The sequence below is a fragment of the Haliotis asinina genome, chromosome 5 (assembly GCF_037392515.1).
Source record: "Haliotis asinina isolate JCU_RB_2024 chromosome 5, JCU_Hal_asi_v2, whole genome shotgun sequence".
In the NCBI taxonomy this organism is placed as follows: domain Eukaryota; kingdom Metazoa; phylum Mollusca; class Gastropoda; order Lepetellida; family Haliotidae; genus Haliotis; species Haliotis asinina.
This window is the reverse complement of record NC_090284.1, coordinates 73,937,054-73,964,002: the sequence shown is the minus strand read 5'-3', so window position 1 is coordinate 73,964,002 and position 26,949 is coordinate 73,937,054. Positions and strand designations below refer to the sequence as shown.

Genomic DNA, 26,949 nt, shown 5'->3' with positions numbered 1-26,949 from the left:
AACATACTCTCTATATAGGCTCCCTGCCTAGACAAAGTGCACTTCTTTTATAATATGGAGGGTTTTAGAAATTGGCGTGATCAGAGAATGTATGGTATATAGCCTCTGGTCTCTGGTGTGATGAACAGGGATTGATATACAACTTCTTGATTACGATATATGCATCCTATTGCTGTAGATGCTAACACACACTTGCTAGATAACGATGTCAAAACACCTTAACGTGCGGCGCAATATCGTAATAGGTATTGACTGACTTCATTCTGTGCCTCAGTTAGCAATATTGCAGATATATGACGGCAGTCTGAGAATCGATCCATGCATTTAAATATGCGATTACGTGTATGTCGACACCAAGTCAGCGAGCATGGCCATGGGTGGATCCAAAGAAGGTTCGGGGGGTTCGACCCCTACTCCATCCGCACCGCGCCTCCCCAACCCACGTTTGAAAATGACATAAGACCCACATTGAAGATTGTCGTAATAGAGAAGTTGTATTCCACAGAACTGCACTTCCTCCATTCCATGTAATGAAGGAGCAGTGCCCAACAGAATTCGTCCTGTTTCGAATTTAGTCCTGAGTTCCTTAGTCTCAATGTTATTCGTTACACCCCACCACCCTACTAGTGGAGTGTGAGGAAAAGTACCGAGGCTAAGTTTACTTCGACTGGTCATTTTTGAAACTTGCTTTGATAATGATAAAAATCCGTCATCGATTATCATATCATTGAGAAAGCATGTAGATTCATCCTCTGTTTTTTTAACATTTAATATCAACACATACGTGGATTATGTATTTTTAGTATTTAATATTCAATTACATAATCTCCCAACATGAATCGTGAACATTTTCTGAGATTATTTCCCACATTCGTGCACAAACATACTTTCAGATTTCAATATGTAAGGAAGTTTTGCCACGAGCATTCCTAAATAAGCAATCTCACGCCATTAATTGTTTCACGTCTCGCAATAGTTTCAACATGTTTTTTTTGTCATTAGTTAATCGTTGTTTAAGCGGCGGTATACTGTACCTTGCGGGAATAGGGAAAGACCTTTCAGTCTGATTTCCCGAGTCAGGTCACATCTTTAAGTGCCATTTTAGAAACTGGGAACAACAACATGGTGCAAACTATATTTCACTCTCATGAAGTATAAGAAGTTGTTATCCATAAAGTTTGTTCTGTGCCGAGTCGGACCGTTTAGATCAGTAAGAAATTACATGAGAGATGCAACGTTGGTCGTTTCTTGACAAATAGCTAAACTCGTCTCGTAACGTGAAAGTGTTGACGTGATTTTGTCTGGTTTCTCGATAAATGTCCTATGATATCAATATCACGCAACACTCTATGACGTTAATTGTCAGTCAACTCAAGGCAGAGAAAAGAGTACGAGGTACGCAACCACTTTAGTATAGGGTTACCTTTTCTTGATCGGTTCTTTCATTACACGCCGCTTATTTCGGTGCGCTCGAATTGCTATAAAGACGGAGCCTTGTATATACCGGGCACCTGTCAACACAAAGATGAAGACCATGATCATGTGATTGTGAGTGATTGGTGATCTTTTTATCTGATAACATGAAAAGATAACACCCATACTTCATACTTAATGGTAAATATGACGACAGTGCAATGCACGATATGTTTAACGGCTGAATCGTTTGACGCCCAACTGCATCAGTTAATTCTGTACGTAGAATTTCCCAGTCGCACACAATTCTGAGTATTATGGATGTATGCATCTAAATTAACGTCTTATGAAGTTATACATATATAGTTCAATAGTCGTTCTATTACTCATTTGGTTTATCAGATCGATCTACCAGATATTTGTGTAGCTGAGCGAGGTCACGCCAGCCGGACACAGGTGAAGACTGACTGATACTAGGGCCGATTAATGTTTCGACTGCATCAACTGGAGGTACACAGACCCTTTCGGCATCTTTTGTGTACGTTTCTTTTCTCTCTCCTTTCTATGTAATTTCGGTGAGACTTCCGCTGTTTTAAACTTTCATTTGTTATTGTTGATCACATCTGAATTGGAACGTCAAATGTTGTTATTTTAATATTGATGACACTGGGGGAAAGTCGCGACCTGCAGTCAAAATCGACTGGAGTGGCATATATGTAAAGTCACTCCATTGCTCATCTTCTTTGTTTATGCTCATGAAAATCCCATTCTCAGGGATGGAAATATTTACAGAGTAAACGAAATGCAGGAATTTTCAGAATACAAATGTCAGTTTTCCTTTACACAGCCACCAAAACCAAGTGTCAAGTATTTGACCCTCCTCAATCGAGACCTGCAACATTTCTCAGAGGCGGCATGAAGCTGAAGCAGTTTGTACAGCATCAGGTGTTTGAACTCATCTACCTCCTTGTCCTTGCCTTCCTGCCATTCTTTGTGGCCCAGAAGGTGGTTGGTCTTACCATCCTCACTGTTATTGGAGTCTCCGGCTTCTACTATCTCTTCAAGAGGTTGACGAACAAGACTATTGAAATCACAGGACAGGCTGTTCTCATTACTGGTTGCGATTCAGGTATGGTAACTGTGCAAGTCATGACTTGGTAGAGGGTTGCAACTCAATTTACTGGTCAGGCTGATAGGGAACAAATGAAATTCACATCTCTAATTTGACTGCTGTTGCTTCAAATTCAAAAGTATATCATGTTTAATGTGATAGGTCAGTTGATGTGACATTATTGCATGACCTATCAAGGAACAAAACACAGATACAGATGAGGCTCGGCTGTCATACCATTCATGCATAAGAAATGAGAAAACGCTTGCACTACTGGGATACTTTATTAAAATCAGGTGGACAAACTGCATCTCAGGGGCAGTTTAAGATGAAGAGATTATTCAACCTTTTGGTATGCATATAAATGTTGTCGCAAAGTTTATCACTTCTGTACTTACAGAGAATAGCCCAGTCTCATATCACACCTTGTTGGCAAAACATCTCATGGCAGCTAAGTGGACCGTTCATAATTTATGACATGTACAAAGTGAATGACAAACTTTGACACACACTACCCCCAGCCTCTCCATAAAAAATTGAGTGCCTTCCTCACTTCCTTAAAATCATCATCACCCCCTAGCCATAAGTTATAAATTATGAACAGTCGCTAATGAGATCAGTGAGACTCTGCGAGACGATCAGTACCCCTGTAATGGAATAGATGGTCAAACTTGGTGACTTGCTTGATTGTGTGTAGTACACTCTTACAATATGTATTTATTGTTCAAGATGTCAATCAGTGAATCACTGAATAGTTAGGTCTATGTATTTACAGGCTGCAGTTACACTCTGGGATGTTGCAGTGTTATGCAACAGCCACATGACTAGTTATTTAGTGATAACGAAAATTTTTTACTTACCTTACCATAGGTCTATAGCATATTACCTCAAGCTTCGCTAAGTAGGAGATCTGACAGAGTTGAATTGCTATTCAATCCTGAATGGCTCCCTCAAATTGACGACTGTAATGATATGGAAGTATCTGAATCTCCCCATTGCACATGCGCGCAGACTCCACAAGAACTTCACTTTTACTTAAAGCGTTGTCTTGTCTAAACATGTCAGAATTGCTACCTTTTTTCAGCTAATAAAGTTTGATTTACTACGCTTTTGCACTGATTCCTTTTACAGGTTCTTGGTGTTGGGGTAGGTAATATTTTTCAATGTTCGTGTCGGTTATAGCGACACTTGTCGGCTACTGTGGATGAGACACGGTCGCGTGTCTCCGATTTTTGATGTTGCCTCCATAATTTTATGCGAGTTGTTTTTGCTTGTCAGCGGATTGGTTTCTGTTGATAATTCTTCCACTGTATCTTAGCTTTTGTTTCATTTTTTGTCACATGTTGCTGTATCTAGTGTAATTTTGCTGTCCTAGTAGTATAGGGAATGACAGTTCTAAAACACTTTCAAGAAATGTCTCTACAAAGCCTTATTTAGTAAATAAGGCTTTGGTTGGGTCCTTAGTTCTTGCTACTATTACCCCTACTACAATGAAACAGTTTACCGTGTATTGGTTGGAGGTAACACTGTGCCGTACGGTACGATCAATAATTCTTCTCTTACAAACCCCCTACCCGGCCCATCCCTCAAGTAGTACAAGTTAGGTTCGTCGGCTTTCATATCCACTTTATCTATGTTGTAAGTTTTGACTGACCATATAGGATCGGTGGCTCGCTTACGGCTATCGCCCTCGTGTTCCCCCGGCTGGTATAGATACCTCACCCCTACTACTTAACGTGTGTTGGAGGTAACACTGTGCCTATGTCACGTTTATATCGATGAAACAGTTTAACGTGAACCGCCTACGATCTCTTTGGTGTTCATAATAAAGGCTTGCTGGGCTTTTTGTATCCCCTGTTCTATGTACTTTTTTTTCTCGTCCTCGCTGATAGCAGACTTACGAGACTTGGATCGAATATCTTGTTTCATTCCGTTATATTTTTTGAGTTCAGAGAGGATTGAACGAAACTCCTCTTCTGAGATCTTACTATCAGAGAGTGCCGTGGAAATACGCTCACTCACTGTGTTCAGCTTTGCTTCGGCCAGAACCCTGATCTCGTCGTGTTTCAATGCCTTACGATTAAGTCTGCGTGATACTAACTTAAGCGCCAACCCTGCCAACCCTGCCACCCCAGCCGTTATTTCAATACCTAGCACTATAGGTGCAGCCACGATGGTAGCCAACAACCCAACGCCTGCCGCCCCTAGTCCCATGCTGGTTGCCGTAAGGGTAGTGTCAACCCCGTCCACGATATTGAAAGCTCTATTGTACTTTTTACATAGTGCTTTCCGCGTGTCACGGTCTTGTTCTAGTTGACGTTTCACATCACATAACTGCCTCAAGCGGAACCCATCTACGGTTTCCAGCGTCTTCGTTACTTCCTCTACGACTGGGTACAGACCCATCCTATAATGTATATTTTGAAAGATATTTTAATTGGGTTTCAGTTAAAAATCTATCAATGAATTTGAAGTCTACAAGTTCTAGACTACTAGTCAGGGCAATAGGTGAGAGGCTAATAGAATTTCCTGTTGTAATAGAAACCCCACGGAGGTTTATTAAGTGGTTTATAGGACCCGTGGTATCCTGTTGTATAACAATACGACAATATTGGTCTATGTAATACCAGCGTATTGAAACCCCGGGTAAAATTTGGTGTACTATTGGGGGAGCTCCATCGAATAAAGCCGTAAAGAAGACTTCTATGATGAGGGTGAAAGGGGAGGATATTCTATCAAGATTACTGCTAAATATTAATTTATTGTGTGGATAAGCACTTAACCCCTTTTTTTCGTAACCAGTAGATGGTATGTGTATTAATGTCCTCTCCGGAATGAAATCCCCGGCCCAGATACCGTTGTTCTTAATCTTAGAGACCAACCTATTATTTAATGTGATATAAGGTGAGGTGAATGTTAAGTTGATCAACCATTTGGGCTCTTTTAAATCTGGTAATGGCACCCGTCTGTACACGTTGTCTTTGAAGTGCAGGATGTATAATTCACCTTCCTCACCAGGCTGATCGAATCCCTCCGTATCTCCCAGGTCGTTAAGCGTAGTGTTGGGACGATGACTGGTCATTATTATACTATTACGATATAATTTCCAACTGGTTTTTTGATAATAATTCAGGGGTTAACTTCATACCCATGAAGTGTATGTTGTCAGGCAGGAAGATCTTGGTTAGTGATATCTTGTTTTCCACGATCACGTTGACCCCCTGCAGACTGGTGTCGGCTCCAACACCCACCCGCACGTAAACGTTGCAAACTTGATACTGGTGTCGTTTCACCCACCCGAGTTTGATCCCCTTCACGATCTCAACATCATTCACCGATGGTTCCCCTAGGTAGACTTTGATGATCAGTGTTGAGTTTGCCGGTAGACTCTCTAGTATACTCACCACGCCTTCGAATTCAGACACCAACTGCAATGTCACGTTTTGTATGGTCGGTTTACTCGATAGCATGTGGGCTGCCATAGTGTTGAGTGGGCTGACGACTACGCTACGTCTCTGAGTTGGGACGTAAGCCACGAGCAGGGTTCCATTGTTCACGACTTTGTTTAGGTGGTTGTCTTTGTTATCCGTAAACACGTAAGGGGAGACGAGTCTAATATTGAGAAACCAGTCGTCGTTATCGGGTAACAACACCCACTTGTTATCTTCAGTGAAGACGAGCATATATGGTTTGTTTTGGACGACGGTAGTGCTCTCAACATCGTCTAAGTCGAACAGTTTACCCCCGAACGATGGGTATATTATCCAATTATTATCACCGGTGTTGACAAGGGCGTACTTAGTGTTGACTGTTGCTCTTGTGGTATCTATCATATCACTTAGGGTTCCACCGGAGGGGATTTCAACGCGTTTGTAAATGTTGTTTTTCAGTTGCAAGGCGTACGATTTACCATCTACTCCGGGAGCGTCGAAACCGCGCGTGTCTCCGAGGTTGGAGATCCCGATATTGACGCATTTTTTCACTCCGGGACCTTGGGCGCTGGTCATTTTACATGAAGCGTTAAGCTGAGGTATCCTATATTTACAGGATTATGATTTATATCTAACACCGATATTGTCAGCTCAGGTATGTTGCCCTGGGTTAATCTCTTATACTGCCGTGGTGAAAACGACTCGGTTCTACCGTCGTTGTATTTCTCAGTTTTCACCGGCACTGCTCTCAGTATAGTGGAAGGGTGACCTCCTTGAATGTTGTACGTTGTGCTCACCTGATCGAGATGAATGTACAGCTCTCGGTACGGTACTAGGTCGGGTAACTTCGTACCTGTGACGGTTGTTGTTGGTTTTATCTCGTCAGGAGACATACCGAGTATCCTCGCTAATGGTCGGCCGAGCCTCAAGGGGTTTCTTCCGTTGTTGATTAACACCACTGTGCCGTTTGAGTCGTTCATCTTGAGTTCGGCTCCAAGGGGTTTGAAGACCTCGTCGTTTAGAGAGCACACGCTGTAGTAGCCGTCAGTTATCTGGCTGCGAGTTCCACTGACGAACAGCTTATTGTTGCTGATATTAATGTTAGTCCATTGCGGTAGGTAGGTGATATCGCAGAGTGCGACTTCGAGTTGACCTGACGTGTTATCGATCGCGTGCGTCAGCTGAACGGCTTCACCGCTCGTTATTCCTGGAAGTGTTATGTACATATTATAATATATGAATTATATATTATAATATGGATTTAGCACACTTGAAAATCGTGGTGAATGCAGATGGTACGGGGTTTAAAACAACCTTTATTGATATCTTTGAAAAATATATCGTGTCCGTTAATAACGCGCAGGCGGTGGTAAACTGGAATCAAAACCCAATGCAGTTTTGGCAGAACCAACTCAACTTTGCTGTGTGGTGTGCGACGACAGGGTCGGGTGTGACACCAGACTACGGTATAGACGAACTGAGTAAGGCGGTTATTTTGTTTCATATTTATTATCAAACGAGACGAATATTGAAGGAAATAAGTGCTCCTCTTCCCCAAGATAAAGCGTGGAGTATGACGAATAACCCCTATGATAGACGCGCTTATGAACGTATTTGTGGGGAGTTTGAGATTCCAACGAATAAAGACTTTCGCCTTCCTGGTGTGAACCATGGTCTCGGTATAGTTCTCGTGTACTTCTACAGGTCCGGAACATATTATGCCGGTTCTAAAGATGGTTCATACAACCCAAACCGTCATACATTTACAGGCCCCACAACGAATGAAAAGATCCATGTCAGCTGTATAAAACAAACCAATCCTGATGCAGCCACAGCCTGGACTAAAATGATCTCAAAAACATCGAAAGAATTCACTCATGCTGGTACAATACGCTTGAACGACTCGATTCGAACGTACGTGTGGGCGCTGTTGGGTGCACAGTCGATGACGCGTTCCAACATCCTCGGTAAGGGAACTGCTTACGACGCTCAGACACAATTCGTTTCCAACGTTGATGATGCTATCAATTCTCCAGTTGATCTCCCGCGGGCCATCGACCGTTACCAAAACGTGTTAGAATACGCCAGATCGAAAGTCAATTACGTGTTCGGCGTGGGGTTGTACATGGCTCCGAGTGATATGCAACTGAGAATAAAAAAAGTGGTGGGTTATAACAACAAAATAGTCATAGCCACGGCGGACCAAAAGTTGGGTATCAACCCCGATATTAACACCCCCTATATCCCACACATCCCACCACGTGAAAAGGGTATAGTGGCGCCACCTCCGGAGCCTAAAATTCAACCAACACCACACCCCCATATTCATGTGGGGGGACCCCCCTATCAGCAGCATATCGATAATAAAACGGCCCTAGTGGTTGGTGGGGTAACTTTGGGACTTATTTGGTTAAAGATTTCTTAGCCGCTACGTACACCAGACCCGCCACGGCGACGATGGCTGCCCACGTTTTGACTGAGCCACGTGGCAGTTTTAGCCAGAGCGCCCAATAACCACGAGACGATGCTACCCACGATGCCGGGAAGGGCTTCGGCGGCTTTACCAGCCAGTTTAGCTAGGCGTTCCCCGAGTTTTTTTATCCAGTCTTTAACACCACCGCCTGTGGGAGTTCCCCCGCCGCCAGGTGTGGGGGTTCCCCCTGTCAGTGACACAACCAGGGTTGATATGATGAAACCCAATGCAGTCAGAATGCTAGCGATGGTGATCCCTTGCTCCCGGAACAATATCCGAATCCTGTTGGCTAAAGTTGTATCCTCATTCAGTATTCTATCGATTGTTTCCCGAATACGACTGATCTGGGATCGAAGCTGTTCACGATTCGAGGAAGCGGCTTCCAATCGTGTACGTCTCTCGTCTTCTAAATCACGTATTCGTTCATTGATACGACGCTTCATATCATCGTTTTCAGTTTCGTTGAGTTTGGTTTTTTCCCTAGCGATGTGCTCGTCGATTTCGTTCAGTTTCCCCATGTTGTTCACGAGTTCTCCACGCACGCGTTTCACGGCTTCGTCTAAGCCGCGCAGTTCCCTTACCAGAAAGTCAAACCCCGGTAACGGTTTGTCCCAGTAGGTGCTCAACAGTTTTTCTATGCTGTCCGAGGCTTCTGTAGCACGCTGTGGTGTCATTTCATCTCTAGTGGTGAGGTGGGATCTGGTAGCTTGCAGATCTTCTTTAACGGCCTTAGGTATTGCACTACCGTAATCATTCATGTTTAGATTTTTACGGATAAATTCGACACCATGGCGGCTGGCTAGAGTTGACAAGGCCAGTGGTTTTTTATTGCTCTTGTTAAAGAGGTCAACCCCTGGGTCAGACTTAAGGCGTAGAACACCCTTTGTATCAATAAAAAAATTCTTATGGTATCGACCCTGTGGTTCAACGTAGTTTTTATCTCTTCTTAAACTTTCGTAATAATCATTTACCGTTGTTTCCAAGAGTTCTTGGTTCAATGGTGAACTAGTAAATGAGGTCTCCTGCTCATCATCGAATGCCTGGGCACTAGCGCCCGGCATCTCCGTCATATCTATGTCTTCATCCATTAGTATTAAAAATATATTTCTTTTATATAACAATGTACGGCAGAAAATTAGATCCTTTCAGAAGATTGAGAGAGCCATTAGGGGCCAGAGCCGTGCGACAGTCGGTGACCATCACCAACAATCCCAGCAAGATAGACCAGAATCAAACTCTGCTGGTTAGATTTCCAAACCTTGGTGAGAATGACCTCATTGTACCAGGCACTGTTCGACTGGCGTTCAATATCACGTTGACCTCCGACAACGACAAACGCGAGCTAGTGCGTAACGTGGGTCGAGCTATCATCAAGAAAACGACCGTCAAGATCAGCGGTAACGAGGTGCTGAGCATCGACGACAGCGACGTGTTTCACTGCTACAAGGATCTCTGGAAAAGCGAGAGAGAACGAGTCAATGATGTGTACCAGGGCATCAGCAAATCAACCCGGGCGCGCATAGGGTATGTCTTCACGCAAGACCAGCAAGACAAGCTATCGGACGGTGAAAAGGCCATCGCTCGAGCATACGGGAATCGATTCTGCGTGCCGCTCGACTTCGAGTTGCTCACGGGACACGCGCCGTTTTACCAGGCCGTGCTGGGTGATAGGCTCGAATACGAGCTCACGTTTAACGACTATAGCAAAGTAGTGCGTACGCCGAACGGTGACGAGGCCAGTTATGCCATAGACAACATCTCTCTGGAGTTCGACATGGTCACTAGCCCGGAGCTGGCCAGGCAGGTTCGAAGCCAGTACTCTGGGAAGATGGCTATCCTGTACGATCGCGTACTGAGGCATAGGTCAGTCGTGCGAGATAAGAGCGACACTGTGTGGAATATCAACCTGAACGTGCCGGCGCGATCGATGAAAGGTATCCTGGTCGTCCCCGTGGAGTATTACGATCCATTCCGGAGGGACAGCGAGAAGTTTTTCAACCCCGAGATTGAAAAGGTGGAAGTGACCATCGAGGGCGTGCCCAACCAGCTGTTCAGTCATGGTATGAGACCACACCAGCAGTGGGATGAGATAAAAAAGCTACCAGTGGGGGACTACATAACAAAGGACCTGGACCTCGGCTCCGTGCAGATCGGTGAATACTTGACCACCAAGTACGCCCTATGGTTGGACATGCGATCCACGGATGATGATAAACTGCACGGTAGCGGGCGTCGTATAGATAACGGCAGCGAAGGGATAACCATCCAGATTACTAAGAAGGCTCAAACCGCTGGTAAGTTGAAATTATATCTGTACGTTATTATGGACGCGCAACTTAATATAGACAATGGGAGATTCGTGCAAGCCATCTACTAGTGGGGGACACCCCCAGGGGTACCCACAACTACCCACTGACCCACACTGCGCCATAGTGTGCGGGCAGACTGGCTGTGGGAAGACCGTTTTCGTGTTGGATATGTTGGAGGGTTACTACAAGGATGTGTTCGATAACATTGTTATCATGTGCCCTACTCTGAGCATGAATAAAACGTACGCGCGACCTTGGGTGATGACGGACCCGGACGTACACAAAATCGACCCTGGAACACGCCTGCAGGACTGGTTGAAAGCTCTTCACGAGAAATTTAAAGGAGAACCGACGCTGTTCATACTGGATGACTGCAGCGCTAATCGCGAGATAACAAAAAAGAGAGACATGCTATCGTACCTGGCCTTCTCCGGCCGGCATGCAAATCACAGCGTCTGGGTGCTAACGCAGAAGTTCAACTCGGTGTTGAAAGACCTCAGGGAGCAGACGCGATGGGTGGCCTTATTTCACTGCAAGGACAGGGATTCGTTCGAGGAGTGTTTGAGAGAGAACGATGTGATGAGCAAATTAGAACGGGAACGTGTGAAGAAACAGCTCGCTGAAACTAAACACGCTAAGCTCGTGCTAAAGACCGACCAACCAGTAGCATATATAGTATGCTAAGCAAAGCTAAGCAAAGCTAAGCTAAAGCTAAGCAAAGCTAAGCAAAGCTAAGCAAAGCTAAGCAAAGCTAAGCATATAGCTATGATATTTGAAGTATTTGTTGTGTGCAACTTAACCTTCATTTCTCTGTGTTTTGTCTGCATCGGGTATTATATAGTTAAAACTAAATCTTACTTGTTATATTATAAGATGGAGTGTGAGTAATTACTCGAATAATTGTCGTTGGAGGGTTCCCCCACTGGGGGTGTGGGGGATTCCCCCAAGTGAGAGAAACTGGTGGCGTTGGCTGTTGGCGGCAAAGCCAAACATTACTTTGGAGACTACACCCCGGATAAAATTCACAAAATGTCAGCCGAAGAAATCGATAAGCTGTACGCTAGATACGAGTCCCGGCTCGGAGCAGAAATGACAAAGACAATAGGATCGGCTATGACCCAGATATACACCGGTATTGTATCACACTTCCTTCCCATTCCACCAGAGCGCCGACTTTACCTGTGGGAGGACCTCGAGAAAGACCCTTTTATCGAACACGCCGTGAGCTCTATCAGCTGCGGGCTGTACCACAAATATGGTATGTTGTTGGCTCCAGTGACGGCGGCGATTATCACGGCAAAACATTGTCAATTTGAGAGAAAGAATAATAATAATAGTATAGATGGATGCTGCACAGGAAACCCCAGTGGACACAGTGATGGAGGAGACCCCACCCCCAACAGTGAGTCCCGAGGTGACGGTGGAAACCCCTTCAGTGGGGGTACCCCCCACAGTAACCAGACAGAAGAATCCTAAGAGAGTAGCTGCCGGTAAAAAACGGTGGTGTAACCAACATAAAGTGGCCAACCCAACCCGACTGTTGTTGGCTGTAGGCGTAACTGCTGCCGTGGTTATAACATGGTTATATACACGTGAGGGAACTGAGGGAAACTCTGGGGGTGTGGGGGGTACCCCCACGCCGCCGGCAGGCCCCACTGTCGACCCGCATATCATGTTATAATTTAAAATATTTTTATATATACATAATGTCTGAGGGGAAAACGTTCGTCAACGACGCATACCACGCCACAGTGGTAGCCAGTCTAGCAGTAGGGTACGCTCGGTTGACTAAAATGGTGCTTAAACAACCAACTATCAAGCTAGATTTCAACCTGCAGGATATGGGTATGCTCATAATGAACCTTGGTATGGCGATGGCCACAAAACACATCCTAGTAAAACAAGGGATCATACCTGATAATATAATGAAATAAATATAGGGATGGCCACGATAGCTATGATGGTCGGTGGGGCGTTAGTGAATGCCCTGGCATTTTCCGGGAGTAATTTCCTCTTCTCGAAACTACGAGATGATCACGCGGCTGAAATACAGGAAGAAAGGAAGCGGCACGATCTCGCTACTGAGAAATTACAAAGAGCACAGGCTGAGTACGCTAAAAAACGTCTCCAGAGGATCGATTTTATTAACGAACAACTCAAGCGTGAAAACCATGCCATTAAAACATTCAACGATGTCGATGAAGCAATGAAAGAATACTACCTACTAACTGGTAAACAATTGGAACCGCTCAATAAACCCACACTCGCTCAGTACTACACACCATCCAAGGGACAAATGAATCGTGAACTGGGCTTCATAGTGTTGGGTATAGCAGCTACTGCGTTGGTTGCGAAGCAATTAAATTAAAATACCTATATAAGTAAACATGAGACCCGCTCCATACCGATGCGAATATATACTTATGGGGAAGACCGAGGCCTGTGGTAGGAAATGCAGGAATCAGGGGTTCTGTTGTTTCCATATGGGAAGTCCTAACTACACGTGTTCTGTGTGTGGTATCTGGGTTAAAGGACACTACTGTCTATGTAAAGCTCACGGAGCGAACGTAGTCAGACATCAACTCATCTACGAGAATAAAAAAGGCTACATAAAAGAACGTAGGCGACTGCTCAAGATAGCCACTTAAGGGTTACCTCCCTTTACTGTGAAGCAATTAGACATTGGTTCTCTTAGGTGTAAACACTATGTATACTGTACGCGAGCTGAAGAGGGTCGCAAAACAGAGAGGTGTGATCGGGTATTCTCGAATGCGGAAGTCAGCATTGTTGAGATTACTAGGTTTAGAAACCCCTCCTACGGTAAAACAATTAAAAGCTCAAGCAAAACAGCTTGGATACACGGGTTATTCAAACCTGGGGAGAGCCGGGTTAACCGCATTGTTATCACATGCCCCCGTAGCACGTCCCACTGTAAAACAACTGAAAGTCGAGGCACACGATTTGGGTTTAGGCGGGTATTCCCGTATGAGAAAACCACAGCTTGTAGAATTATTACGACAGAATAGAGCTATTGACCTACAGTTCGTGCGCACTGAGCGCGCTGTAGGCAACTATTTGAGAGGTTGGCGCATGCACGTTGATAGAAACATAGACATTACAGATATCAAGCCTCTGATAGCTGATAAGGTCAACCAGGAACTAAATAACCTAGGAAGTATCAAGTTTCAGATCACAGTGAAAATGTCACTCGATAAGCAGGTTGGGGGCCCCACAGGGGCCACTGAGTATGTTCAGCCTTACTTCCGAGGTCAACAAGAGGTCGCCACACATACAGAGACCATTGATACATCAATCGATACCAGTTTTCAGCAGATACGAGAATACCTAGAACGCTACACACACTTGGGGTCCGGGTGGGTTGTAGATAAAATCGATAATATCTATCTAGACATAGCTAACTACGTGCCGTTCAGAGGCGGGTCATACCTAGCCTTGCCTCCCTACTATAGGAACAAACATGCTATAGTAAACGTTAAGAATAGAGGAAACGATTGCCTGAGGTTAGCTATCAGGTCAGCCTTATTTCCAGCTGACACTAATCCGAACAGGCCTTCTAATTATCCCCAAGACGATGGGCTCAACTGGGATGGTATAGATGAACCCACCCCCATATCCCAGATCACTAAAGTAGAAAAACAGAATAATCTGGCTATAAATGTCTTTGGGCACGAAGGTAACACAACAATAGTACACAGGGTCAGCCCGGTGAAGGATCGCCAAGTTATCAATATATTCATGATCCAACGAGGTGAAAAGTATCACTACACGTGGATAAAACATCTCAGCCGGTTGTTGCACGACCAGTCGAAACACGATGGGGAAAAACACTTTTGTGTACGATGCCTACACGGTTTCAGTCGAGCTGATTTATTAGAATCCCACCGGGAGGATTGCCAAGGTGTGGGGCAGACGACCATACGAGTCGACATGCCTAAGGAAGGTGACAATATCCTAAAATTCAGTAACCACAAGAATCAAATGTCTGTGCCTTATATTATATACGCCGACTTCGAAGCCTTAGTGGCTGCCGCCGGCGAGGCTCCCAGTGGTAGCTTCACCCACAAAACACAAGAGCATAAAGCCTGTTCGTTTGGATACATTGTCGTCCGTTGTGACGGGGAAACGAAAGCTCCGGTAGTATATAGGGGCCCTGACGCGGCTGAAAGGTTTCTAAAGTGTTTGCAGGAGGAAGAAAAAATTATTAGGAATGCATTGTATAAAATCGCTCCCATGCGTCTGACCCGAGTCGACAGGCTAGCCCACGCTAGTAGCACTAACTGTCACGTGTGTGAATCACCACTTAACGGTGATTCGGTGAGAGATCACTGTCACATAACTGGTAAGTATAGAGGCGCCGCTCACAACGCGTGCAACCTCAAGCTTAAAATCAACCCTAAGACAATAAACATCCCCGTTGTCTTTCACAACTTGAGAGGGTACGACTCACACTTGATCATGCAGGCCATCGCGAAAATCGATGGTAATATAACGTGCATCCCCAACAACATGGAGAGATACATCTCCTTCAGCTTAAACGGACTTAGGTTCATTGACTCGTTTCAGTTCCTCCTGTCGTCACTCGACAGTCTGGTCAAGGCCAACAATACCTTCCCTATCACCGATCGATACACAGACGCCGAGACTAGACCCCTGCTTATGAGGAAGGGTGTGTACCCCTATGAGTACATGGATAGTTGGGCTAAGTTCACCGAGACCAGACTACCCCCTATTGACTGCTTTTATAGCAAGCTGAATGAGGCGTCCGTCTCACGAGATGATTACTCGCACGCGACTAACGTATGGAATAAACTGGGTTGTAAGAACCTGGGTGATTATCACGACCTGTACTTGAGGACAGATGTACTGCTGTTAGCCGACGTGTTTGAAACGTTTAGGCGGACATGTTTCAAGCAGTATAAACTCGACCCCGCATGGTATTACACCAGCCCAGGTCTGTCGTGGGACGCCTTGCTTAAAAAGACCGGAGTTAATTTGGAATTGCTCACAGATTACGACATGCACCTATTCATTGAGAAAGGTTTGCGAGGTGGGATTTCCATGGCATCCAAACGATACGCGAAAGCAAATAATCAATACGTGAAAGGTTACGATCCTAACAAACCAACCAATCACATTCTCTACCTCGACGCAAACAACCTGTACGGCTGGGCCATGAGTCAGTATCTACCTACAGGGGGATTCGAATGGGTACCCCACGTTGATGTTATGGGGGTTGCACCAGATTCGAACAAAGGGTATATCCTCGAGGTTGACTTAGAGTATACCAAGGAATTACACACATCACACAACAGCTACCCCCTGGCCCCCGAACGTATGAGGGTTAACCCAGACTGGATGTCTGAGTACCAACATAACTTGTTAGGTGGGCGTGTGACAGACGTTGAAAAACTCGTGCCTAACTTAATGAATAAGACCAAGTACATCGTTCACTATCGCAACCTACAGCTATACCTGTCGTTGGGTATGAGGCTGACCAAAATACACAGGGTGCTCATGTTCGACCAGAGCCCATGGATGGAGCCCTACATCAGAATGAACACAGACCTACGAAAAAAAGCCACCAGTGATTTTGAGAAAAATCTCTACAAGCTCATGAACAACTCGGTGTTTGGTAAGACTATGGAGAACCTGAGGAAACGCGTGACCGTGAAGCTGGTTCGGTCGAGTGAGGAAGACAAGCTCAGGAGATTGATAACCAGTCCGGCATTCAACCGTAGTAAGATATTCACAGACAACCTGGTTGCCCTACACATGAAGAAAAGTCACATAAAATTCAACCGGCCTGTTTACGTGGGGATGAGCATCCTCGATTTATCCAAACACCTGATGTACGACTTTTACTACAACGAGCTCAAGAAACAGTACGGCGACAGGTGTGAAGTGCTGTACACTGACACGGATTCCCTGCTGATGGAGATTCGAACCGAGGACGTGTACGAGGACATGAAAAAACACCTTGATTTATACGACACCAGCGATTACCCTAAGACCCATGCCATACACAGTACTGTAAATAAAAAGGTCCTAGGTAAGATGAAGGACGAGTGTGCTGGCACGCCCATAGCCGAGTACATAGGTTTGAGACCTAAGATGTACTCCATACTGAAAGCCGACAATAGTGAGATCCGGAAGGCTAAGGGGGTTAAGAAGTATGTGGTGAAACAACACATCAAACACGCCAGATTCAAGGAAGCCCTGTTCAAGACCCGTACCTTTAGACATAAAATGAACACACTTAGAAGTGATGGACATAAGATATACGGACTGACTATAAACAAGACGTCCCTGTCGCCTATGGACACGAAACGTTGGATAGCTATTGATGGGATAAACACATACGCATATGGACATGAAAAAATTTGAGGCTATTTACTACAGCCCGCGTGGGTACTGGAAAGGAGCTAGCGCAGTAGATAAGCTAGCTAAAATAGCGCGAGTACCCCCGGAGGAAGCCAAAGCGTGGCTTGAAAAACAAGCCCTGTGGCAGATCTATTTGCCGGCACCACGCTACGTGCCTAGAAGGAGGTTCGGTATTAACATACCTAATAGCGTTCACCAGGCAGACCTACTGTTCCTACCCCACGACAAGAGGTACAAGTATGCCTTAACCGTAGTGGACGTAGCCAGTCGTTACAAGGAAGCCGAACCCTTGACCACGAAAGATTCGGCCCAGGTAGCCAGAGGATTCGAACGCATATACAAACGCAGTCCGCTGACGTGGCCAACAGAGCTGCAAGTTGACCCCGGACGGGAGTTCATGGGTGCCGTGTCACAACTGCTAGCCAAACACGATACAAAGGTCAGGCGTGGCACGGCCGGAGCCCATCGCAGCCAAGCCATAGTTGAGAGATTTAATAGGACTTTGGCTGAGCGCTTGTTCGGCTATCAGTATGCTAGGGAGATGGCCACCCCTGGAAAACGATCGACTGAATGGGTCACGAGGTTACCCAAGGTGGTGTCGGCAATCAACCATGAAGTCACCCGTCTCACCGGTAAGAAACCGGCAGACGCTATCAAACTAAAATCAATAGTTGCAGAGTCGGCCGCTCCATTGCGTGGGAAGGAGAAACAGATACCAGATAGGGCCCTAGTGAGGTATCTATACCAGCCGGGGGAACACGAGGGCGATAGCCGTAAGCGAGCCACCGATCCTATATGGTCAGTCAAAACTTACAACATAGATAAAGTGGATATGAAAGCCGACGAACCTAACTTGTACTACTTGAGGGATGGGCCGGGTAGGGGGTTTGTAAGAGAAGAATTATTGATCGTACCGTACGGCACAGTGTTACCTCCAACCAATACACGGTAAACTGTTTCATTGTAGTAGGGGTAATAGTAGCAAGAACTAAGGACCCAACCAAAGCCTTATTTACTAAATAAGGCTTTGTAGAGACATTTCTTGAAAGTGTTTTAGAACTGTCATTCCCTATACTACTGTCCTTATTGGAGGGGCAGCCATTTCACTTGTCATTTGCAATGTAGCTGCTACACGTGCGAGTGGAGCAGTCCATTACGTGGTAAATGGTATTCTTCATTTATCCTTATTGTCACATTTATATTAGTTGTGTATGACACGACACTTGTGCGTTGTGTGTAAAGGCTAAGTCTGGCAAAGATCCTCACCCCTGGTGTCCGTATTGTGCTACTGTTTCGTGCACCCTCGAGCAGTGTTGTGCTGTGTGTATGTGTACCGGTGCTGGCGCCTGTGGGTGCATCTCAATCAGCAGGAGTGCAGGGCTTGGTGAGATCGGCGATGTCTCAGTCTCTGAGATTCAACGCTCAGCTTCCAGTGTACGTGTCTTCGATACCAGACCCGGCAGCTTGGGCAGTTGATGCTCTGTCAATGTCATGGGAGGAACTGGACGGGTATGCCTTCCCTCCGCCAGTGCTGGTACCAGCGGTAGTGGCGAAACTGAAGCTTACAGTGAGGATCCTTCTGCTTTTGGTTGTGCCTGGTGGCCAGGTGGTCAGTCATTCTATGATGACAAGTGGGCTACATTTGAGAAGTTCTGTGACCAGAAATTGCACGACCCATTGTTAGTGTCACCCCAGTTTCTGGCGGAGTTTTTACGGTATTTACATTGCTCAAGGAAACTCAAGGGCAGTACCATTGGGACTTACCTGTTAGCATTAAACTCAGTGTTAGCTGTCAGAAGAGATAGGAAGGTCTTGAAGATCCCGGAACTGGTTGCTATGTTGAAGGCATTTAAGCTGGAGGACCAAAAGGTTAAGTTCCGGCCGCCTGCATGGGACATTCAGATGCTGGATGTGACTAGGGTCCGGTTTGAACAGACCAGACATGGTGCTGTACACTTGGGCCTTCTCTGGGATTTCCTGGCGAAGAACCAGCTCCCAGGTCAACCAGACAGGTTATTCACCATCCCCCGTCTTACTGCCATCATCGGACCTGAGGATCGGGAAGAGCAGTTACTCTGTCCGGTTCGGGCCCTCAGATTAAATATCAGGAAGTCCTCTCCTCATCGGGGAACTAGGAAGAGGTTGTTCCAGCCCTTTTCCATGACTGCTAGAGGGGAAGTCACCAGGAACACAGTAGCCTTATGGTTGAGACAGACCATCCTGGTGGCTTACGACGCACAGAATCTTCTGAACTCATCATCTAACAACCTGCATGAGATTCAAGTGCTAGCATCAACAATGGCTCTGCACAGAAACTGTACAGTTCCCGACATCATGGCTGGATGCTTCTGGCGGTCCTCTACAGTATTTGCTAGCCTTTACTTGGGGGACTTGGCGGTGGAAGATGTGGAGGGGCTGCAGTCTTTCTGACCATTGGTGGTTGCACTGCAGCTCATGCTTCCGTCAGGCCTATAAGGTACGATCTTACTTACCTTTGTCTATAGGGGTCTTGTACTTACATTGAGTCCTGCACCACCATCCTGTCTGTTGTATCCATATGCTATAGACCTATGGTAAGGTAAGTAAAAAATTTGTTAAAATCTAAATATTTTAGATATTTAAATACTTACCTTACCATAGGGCGGAGAGTCCCTCCCAACACTTAATGCTCCTCCCCACTACGGACTCTTTTGACTGGGAAGTAGAAGTGAAGTTCTTGTGGAGTCTGCACGCATGTGCAGTGGGGGAGATCCAGATACTTCATATCATTACAGTTGTCGAATTCTAGGTAGCCATTCAAGATAGAATAGCAATTCAACTCTTGTCAGATCTCCTACTAAGCGAAGCTTGAGATAACATGCTATAGACCTATGGTAAGGTAAGTATTTGAATATCTAAAATATTTAGATTTTAACAATATTGAGCATATTTCCTCCCTAACTGTATTTATATTTCCATATCTGCTAGTTTCTTACTGACTGGTTTCTGATTTTCACAAGGATTTGGCAATGCCATTGCACGAAGACTGGACAGCATGGGTTTCCTGGTGCTGGCTGGCTGTCTGAATGAGAAGAGCAGTGGAGCTGAGAGACTCAAAGCCAGTGTGTCAGGGAGGATCCATGTGTTTGAGCTGGATGTAACCAGTGATTACAGCGTCGAGAGCTGTCTAGAGATGGTCAATCAGCTGACCAGTGAGAGAGGTCAGCTCATACTGTGAACTCAAAGGTCTTATTCTTTGAGGAAATCAGATAGTATTTGAAGGATTTATAAATGATTGTTTTCCCACATTTAAGAATTGTAATAACCGTGTGAACAGATCCTTCTGTTCACAGAGTTAATCATAATGTGGTAATGTTTTCTGACAGATTTCTTTAGTTCTTATGGTTACTTCTGTACTGAATAGGTTTTGTTCTAGTAAATCAGTTCTGTGGTTTTGTTCCAGTGAATCAGTTCTGTCAACTGTTATTGACAAACAGCCGTAGATTAGTTAACCATTCCTGGTACTGCAGTACAACTACTGCAGCCTATTTCTGTTTTTCAAAAGTGGCATAGCACCCACTCATGGTATGTACCTCACCAGCATCTGCATGTGTTGTTTGTACGTGCAGGACTGTGGGCTCTGATAAACAATGCTGGCATCAACTTTGAGGGGGACTTTGAGTTTTGCACACTGGACATGTACCGACAGGTGATGGAGGTCAATCTATACGGAGCTATTCGCATGACCAAAGCATTTCTTCCTCTCATTAGACGAGCTAAAGGTGAGACATTAACTGTACTGGATAGATGAACCAGATACTGATTCAACTAAAGAATTCCTGTGCAGAGTAATTAAGGTCAACTATGCTTGTTTAAGGTATCTGGAGGATGGATGGGCCAGGCTTAGACTGGGTTGGGGGTCTGCCTTGAGCAGGGTTAATCATCTTTGGGTAGTATGATTTGTGTGAATAACGTTTGATGTGAACACTGAAGTAAACACTTGGTTGAACACTGATGTAAACTCTTTCTGATGTAAATACAAATGTAAACACCGATGTAAACACTAGCATAAACACTGTCTGGGTTGAACACTGATGTAAATATTGTTTGATGTGAACACTAATGTAAACACTGATGTAAACACAGGGGTGGCCATTGATGTAAACACTGTCTGGGGTGGCCATGGATGTAAACACTCTCAGGGATGAATGCTACAACTGGGATGAACACTGCTTTGACGTGAACACCAATGTAAACACTGCTGTGTATGAAGTCTGACCTTGTTCAACTGCTTGTCATTCAGGTAGGATCATAAATGTGAGTAGTGCCAAAGGTCAACTAGCTGCTCCCGGCAACTCTGTCTGCGGTGCCTCCAAGTTTGGACTAGAATCAGTGTCAGATGTTTTGCGTCTTGAGTTGAGCCAGTTTGATGTGAAGGTTGTGGTTGTTGAGCCTGGCAACTTTGGTGGTGCAACTGGCATGCTCAGCAAACCCACGGTAAGGAGTCAGTGGAGTCTGATACCTTGATGTGTATGTATGTGATACTCAGGAAAAGTCGTTGATCATTGATCACTGTTGAAGTACAGTTTTAATTGATATGCACAAAAACATTCACAAATTCACATTTAGTTTAATATCATGTTTTTCTGGGAAATTGTTAATATATAAGATAAAAGATCTCAATGAGAAATACTGTCGACCCAAAAACTGTGAGAAATTAACTGTGCCTAAAGTGAATATCAAAATCTGGAAGAAGATGAACAATAATGACAAGAGAAAAGATGTACAATTTTGTAACATTCAGAAGTCTATCATCAGTGCCAGAATGTGTGTATCAAAATGTGCAAACGCTGCAATGAAAGCATGTGCTAAGGGCAGTACACCAGATTGAAAATTGATGATTTCAATTGTCAGCTGACACTTTGGCCTACAGGTGGGTTTTGTTTAATTTTACAATTCTACTGACAATGAATTACCAAAATACACTGTCAACTGGTATCAGTATCCATCCTAGAGTGTTTACCCGGGTTGTGACTAAGAGCCGTGACCGACTGCCAGGCTTTGTTCATGTGTGCCACTGAGGCTGCCATCTTTGACTTATTGTCACTCATTTTGTGGTTGCACACACCTCCTCTGCCCCAAGCTCAATGTCCAAATCAACATGTGGTCAAGGGGCTCGCCATTTTCTCATATAACATGTGCACATTGTACACAAAACCATGGTAAAAACAGTCATCAGTCAAGGAAAATATTACAAACCATCACAAGGATGACTTCTTGGTAGTGTCTACCAAAGAAGTTTCTGATAGCGTCTACTCTTGGTAATAAAGGCTAGTAACGATGGCCAGGTTGACAGATGTATAACTCTCAGGCATGCAACTTGAATGAGGCTAGCATGCATGCGTTTATATCACGTGGATACTAATGACCTCAGAGATGTAGCAGAAATACAACATTGTGAATGTTCTTGTTACTGGTTGTATATTTTCCACAATTTTCACAATTTTGTCATGTGCACACCTTTGTATGTCTGTGGATGCTATTTCCATAATCTCAGCCAATATTATCTTGGTAGCCTGAGCTAATATTGTGTCATTAGATGTAGCCTATATTATCTCGGTAGTCTTAGCTTACATTTTCTTTCTTTTGTATGGAGAAGGCATAATGAGATATAATGGATGTTTCTTGATTTTCAGTTGACGAGAATGCGAGATGAATATGACGAGATGTGGGAGAAGGCCTCCAGTGATGTGAAGGAGACTTATGGAAAGGCGTACCTAGATGCCAAATATGATGCCATTGCCCAGTCTGCCTCCACCACATGCTCCACCCTGGCGCCAGTTGTTGATGCCCTAGAGGACTCAGTTTGTAATGTCAACCCCCTCACCAGATATCTCGTTAGCGGCAGCAACCAGTGGGTTGACTTCTTTGTTGTAAGTATCTGGGAAAATGTGTTGGAGACTTTCTGTGGCTGCCTTTTATCATGTTTGCAACTGCAGCTGCAGTTTTCCTGTCACATTCTGTTCCATTTCCATGTCTAGACTAGACATTTAGAAATTTAGGATTTTTCTGACAACCCATCCTGTGGCTGCAGAGCACCCACCTCATCTGTTGTAAAACATGGTTGCAACATGATGAGTAAATATCAGATTACTGATATCTGTTGACCAAATGCTGCTACACATCTGCTGTGTTTTCATGAATTACATTACACCATGTCAAAGTCTGTGTACCCATCTGGACATACTTCAAGAACAACTCAATAGAGTTACCTCCCTTTGCATCAATAGGTTTTCATAATGTCAGCTTGTGTTAGCTTGGTATTGCTTCACTTAGGAAAATAACCAATGTTTGTAATAGAGATGAGATAATGCAGTAATTTTTTGTCCTGATTGAAATATATTTACCACAGTATAAAGGAACAGATGAACAGATTTGAGGTCAAATTTAGGGGCCTGTTAAACCCAACCCACTCTCTGTTGTAATGGGAGCCATTGGCTGGATGCAGTGAGTGATACGACTGCATGGTAACCTACCCTGACTGTGTGGTAACCTGTGCTGATAGTGTGGTAACCTGCCCTGATGGTCTAGTATCCTGTCCCATTGGTGTGGTAACCTGCCCTGATGATTCAGTAGTCTGCTCTGATGGTGTGGTAACCTGCCCTGATGGTCTAGTAACCTGCCTTGATGGTGTAGTAACCTGCTCTGATGGTGTGGTAGCCTGCCCTGATGGTGTAGTAACCTGCCTTGATGGTGTAGTATCCTGCTCTGATGGTGTGGTAGCCTGCCCTGATGATGTAGTAACCTGCCCTAATGGTGTAGTAACCTGCTCTGATGGTGTGGTAGCCTGCCCTGATGATCCAGTAGCCTGCCCTGATGGTGTAGTAACCTGCCCTGATGGTGTAGTAACCTGCCCTGATGGTGTAGTAACCTGCCTTGATGGTGAACTAGCCTACCCTGATGATCCAGTAGCCTGCCCTGATGGTGTAGTAACCTGCCTTGATGGTCTAGTAACCTGCCCTGATGGTGTAGTAACCTGCCCTGATGGTGAGGTAGCCTGCCTTGATGGTGTAGTAACCTGCCCTGATGGTGTAGTAACCTGCCTTGATGGTGTAGTAACCTGCCTTGATGGCGTAGTAACCTGCCCTGATGGTCTAGTAACCTGCCCTGATGGTGTAGTAACCTGCCCTGATGGTGTAGTAACCTGCCCTGATGGTGTAGTAACCTGCCTTGATGGTGTATTAACCTGCCTTGATGGCGTAGTAACCTGCCCTGATGGTGTAGTAACCTGCCCTGATGGTGTAGTAACCTGCCTTGATGGTGAGGTAGCCTGCCCTGATGATCCAGTAGCCTGCCCTGATGGTGTGGTAACTTGCCCTGTGCAGCTATACGTTATTGCAACCACGTTATTTGCCAGGTTCGGAGTTGACTAGCTTCAGTCCTTTAATTAGGAAACAAATGGCAAATATTACATGTATTTATTTACATTTCAGGAATGTGTATTTTTTCAGATTTTGATCTACTTGAAGACAATCCTGCCAGTCAGCTGGATTGACTCACTCATCATCAAGGAATTCATCAAACCATACCCCAGAGCTGCACATGCTGTGAGGTAATCTCGGCACCCACCATCACCATGGAAACGGTTATTTGTGTTTTAAATAATATGAATTTTTTTAATGGGACTATCTTACAGACTGCATATTTAAAAACATCACATTCTTGAAAGCTAAGGTATGAATGTGACTGCTGGTTCCTTCATGTCCTGATGTGATATAGTCACCTCCACCACCATATTTCTCACCAGTGGATGAAACAGTCTCAGCAGTATGGCGATATAGAACATCGGACAACATTTTATATAACTTTCAGGATTCTGTGCTCTTTCTAATCAGTTGTTTGCCAAAGAAACTTTCTACTCTGTATTTTTTGTTATTTATTTAATGCCTGGAGAAAAGATTTTTGTATATTTATCCAGTTATAAAACTGTGCTCATCTTGTATGTTGGAGTTTTGTTCAGTCCGTCTCTGTGATTTTGCTCTGTCTTTTATCATACACCTAGATATGGAATACATGTTGCTCAGACTACAGAGTGAATGATGCTCACCCAGGCTGAAACAGAGCTTGTCAATCAGGTGAACTTGGTTGATTGTTTGTCATCATCACCTAGCATGTTGTTCATTATACCAGTCACTTGTCTGGAGGAAATGTATTCACTATGTCATATAGCTGGAGTGGAATATTGCTGAGATAAGTGTTTGTCAAGAAAGACAAAGCAACCATTTCCATTCTTGCCGGGCAGGTTGTTGTGGTCTGGGTGAAGGTTCATAGCACTCCATGTAGTTATTATACTTCCTCACAGGAATCCATGAAGTATTGAGTTTACTAGTCACTTCCAATATATTGAATGTTTTGAAGGCCTCTGACCTGTACACAAAGACTGTTGCCATATTTTCCCTCTGTATCCGTGTGTGGTGTGGGTGGCAGGAGACCACATACACTACTTGCCTAATAAACCAAGCTTTACTACACAGACATTATGTGCTGTTATTGTGAGCATCAGAGTAGGAACATGAAACTTTACATGGCTGTCCCCACCACACCTGTGTCAGCTGGGTGTGCCATACTGCTCAGACTTCTCTTGTGATGTCACGATATGGTGACTGTTTGAAGCGTACATAAAATATACATCCTAGCCTGGATCATCACAAGACCATGGAGGAAGGGGGCCTGGTATTCCTTGTAATGTATTCATCCCATATAGGATCAGACTACACTGTCTGCCATGTTTCATCAGGCTACAGTCCCTGTTTAGTAAAGTGCAACAAATTGGCGAAAATACCCCTTGATCTTATGCAGTTTAATCTTAGAGAAGCCCCTAGGATATGTCTTTGGAAACAAATATCATGAATATTGTGTTGCAATACACATTGTTTTGGTTGACTCTCAACATATCATATTTTTAAAGATTTTTTATTGATTTCTCTTAACACACAGAGTTTGCTAGGGTTTGTATCCGTGTAGGTGAGTACATTTAACAAAAACAGAATTACCTACTGTAATTGCTGCCTGTATCTACATGTTCTTGAGGGCTCACAAACTGTCATCTATATGGGATGTTGTAATAGCTGTTCCTAGATGGACATCCGACTTTGGAGGTGGTAGCCATTTTCACATGTCAGGATGTCAAATGGAGTAGAAACTGAAACTGAAGTAAAACGAGATCTATGCCTGTCATAACGAGATCTATGCCTGTCATAACGAGATCTATGCCTATCATAACGCGATCTATGCCTATCATAACGAGATCTATGCCAATCATAACGCGATCCATGCCTATCATAACGAGATCTATGCCTATCATAACGCGATCTATGCCTATCATAACGAGATCTATGCCTGTCATAACGCGATCTATGCCTATCATAACGAGATCTATGCCTATCATAACGCGATCCATGCCTATCATAACGAGATCTATGCCTATCACAACGCGATCCATGCCTATCATAACGAGATCTATGCCTGTCATAACGAGATCTATGCCTATCATAACGCGATCTATGCCTATCATAACGCGATCTATGCCTGTCATAACAAGATCTATGCCTATCATAACGCGATCTATGCCTATCATAACGAGATCTATGCCTGTCAGTGACATCTTTGGATTGATTATGTTTGACATCTAAACGTGTGATGATGACCCATTTGCCTTGCAATGGCCCTGCATGACATGCCAACATTTATCATGCCTATCACCTGCCATCTTTCAGTGCTAGTTAACTTTCACCTCACCATGACTGATTTTCTAATTCTAAAGTGAAAGGA

General features: G+C 44.5%; 1 protein-coding gene across 4 annotated transcripts; it reads left to right on the top strand.

The window, feature by feature from the left end:
- The first annotated feature begins 1,444 nt into the window (after nucleotides 1–1,444).
- Nucleotides 1,445–25,656, top strand: LOC137285245 (17-beta-hydroxysteroid dehydrogenase type 6-like). Of its 4 annotated transcripts, none has more exons than XM_067817553.1 (8): nucleotides 1,445–1,548; nucleotides 1,816–1,923; nucleotides 2,261–2,542; nucleotides 20,139–20,339; nucleotides 20,748–20,900; nucleotides 21,422–21,615; nucleotides 22,815–23,051; nucleotides 24,630–25,656. In XM_067817553.1, exons 3-8 carry the CDS (start codon nucleotides 2,329–2,331, stop codon nucleotides 24,732–24,734), a joined length of 1,104 nt encoding a protein of 367 aa, XP_067673654.1. In that variant the 5' UTR covers nucleotides 1,445–1,548; nucleotides 1,816–1,923; nucleotides 2,261–2,328; the 3' UTR covers nucleotides 24,735–25,656. The 4 variants fall into 4 exon arrangements, with proteins under 4 accessions (XP_067673654.1, XP_067673652.1, XP_067673653.1 ...); XM_067817551.1 differs by having other exon boundaries at nucleotides 1,455–1,548; nucleotides 1,816–1,951; nucleotides 24,630–25,655; XM_067817552.1 differs by having other exon boundaries at nucleotides 1,483–1,614; nucleotides 1,816–1,951; nucleotides 24,630–25,655.
- Nucleotides 25,657–26,949: the final 1,293 nt, after the last annotated feature.

Bases quoted from the DNA above. Each gene is read 5' to 3' on its own strand.
- LOC137285245 (XM_067817551.1), top strand. From the start codon at position 1,900: ATGTTTCGACTGCATCAACTGGAGGTACACAGACCCTTTCGGCATCTT. The intron at 1,952-2,260 runs GTACGTTTCTTT...TCCTTTACACAG, and splicing joins ACCCTTTCGGCATCTTTTGT to CCACCAAAACCAAGTGTCAA. The intron at 2,543-20,138 runs GTATGGTAACTG...GATTTTCACAAG, and splicing joins CATTACTGGTTGCGATTCAG to GATTTGGCAATGCCATTGCA.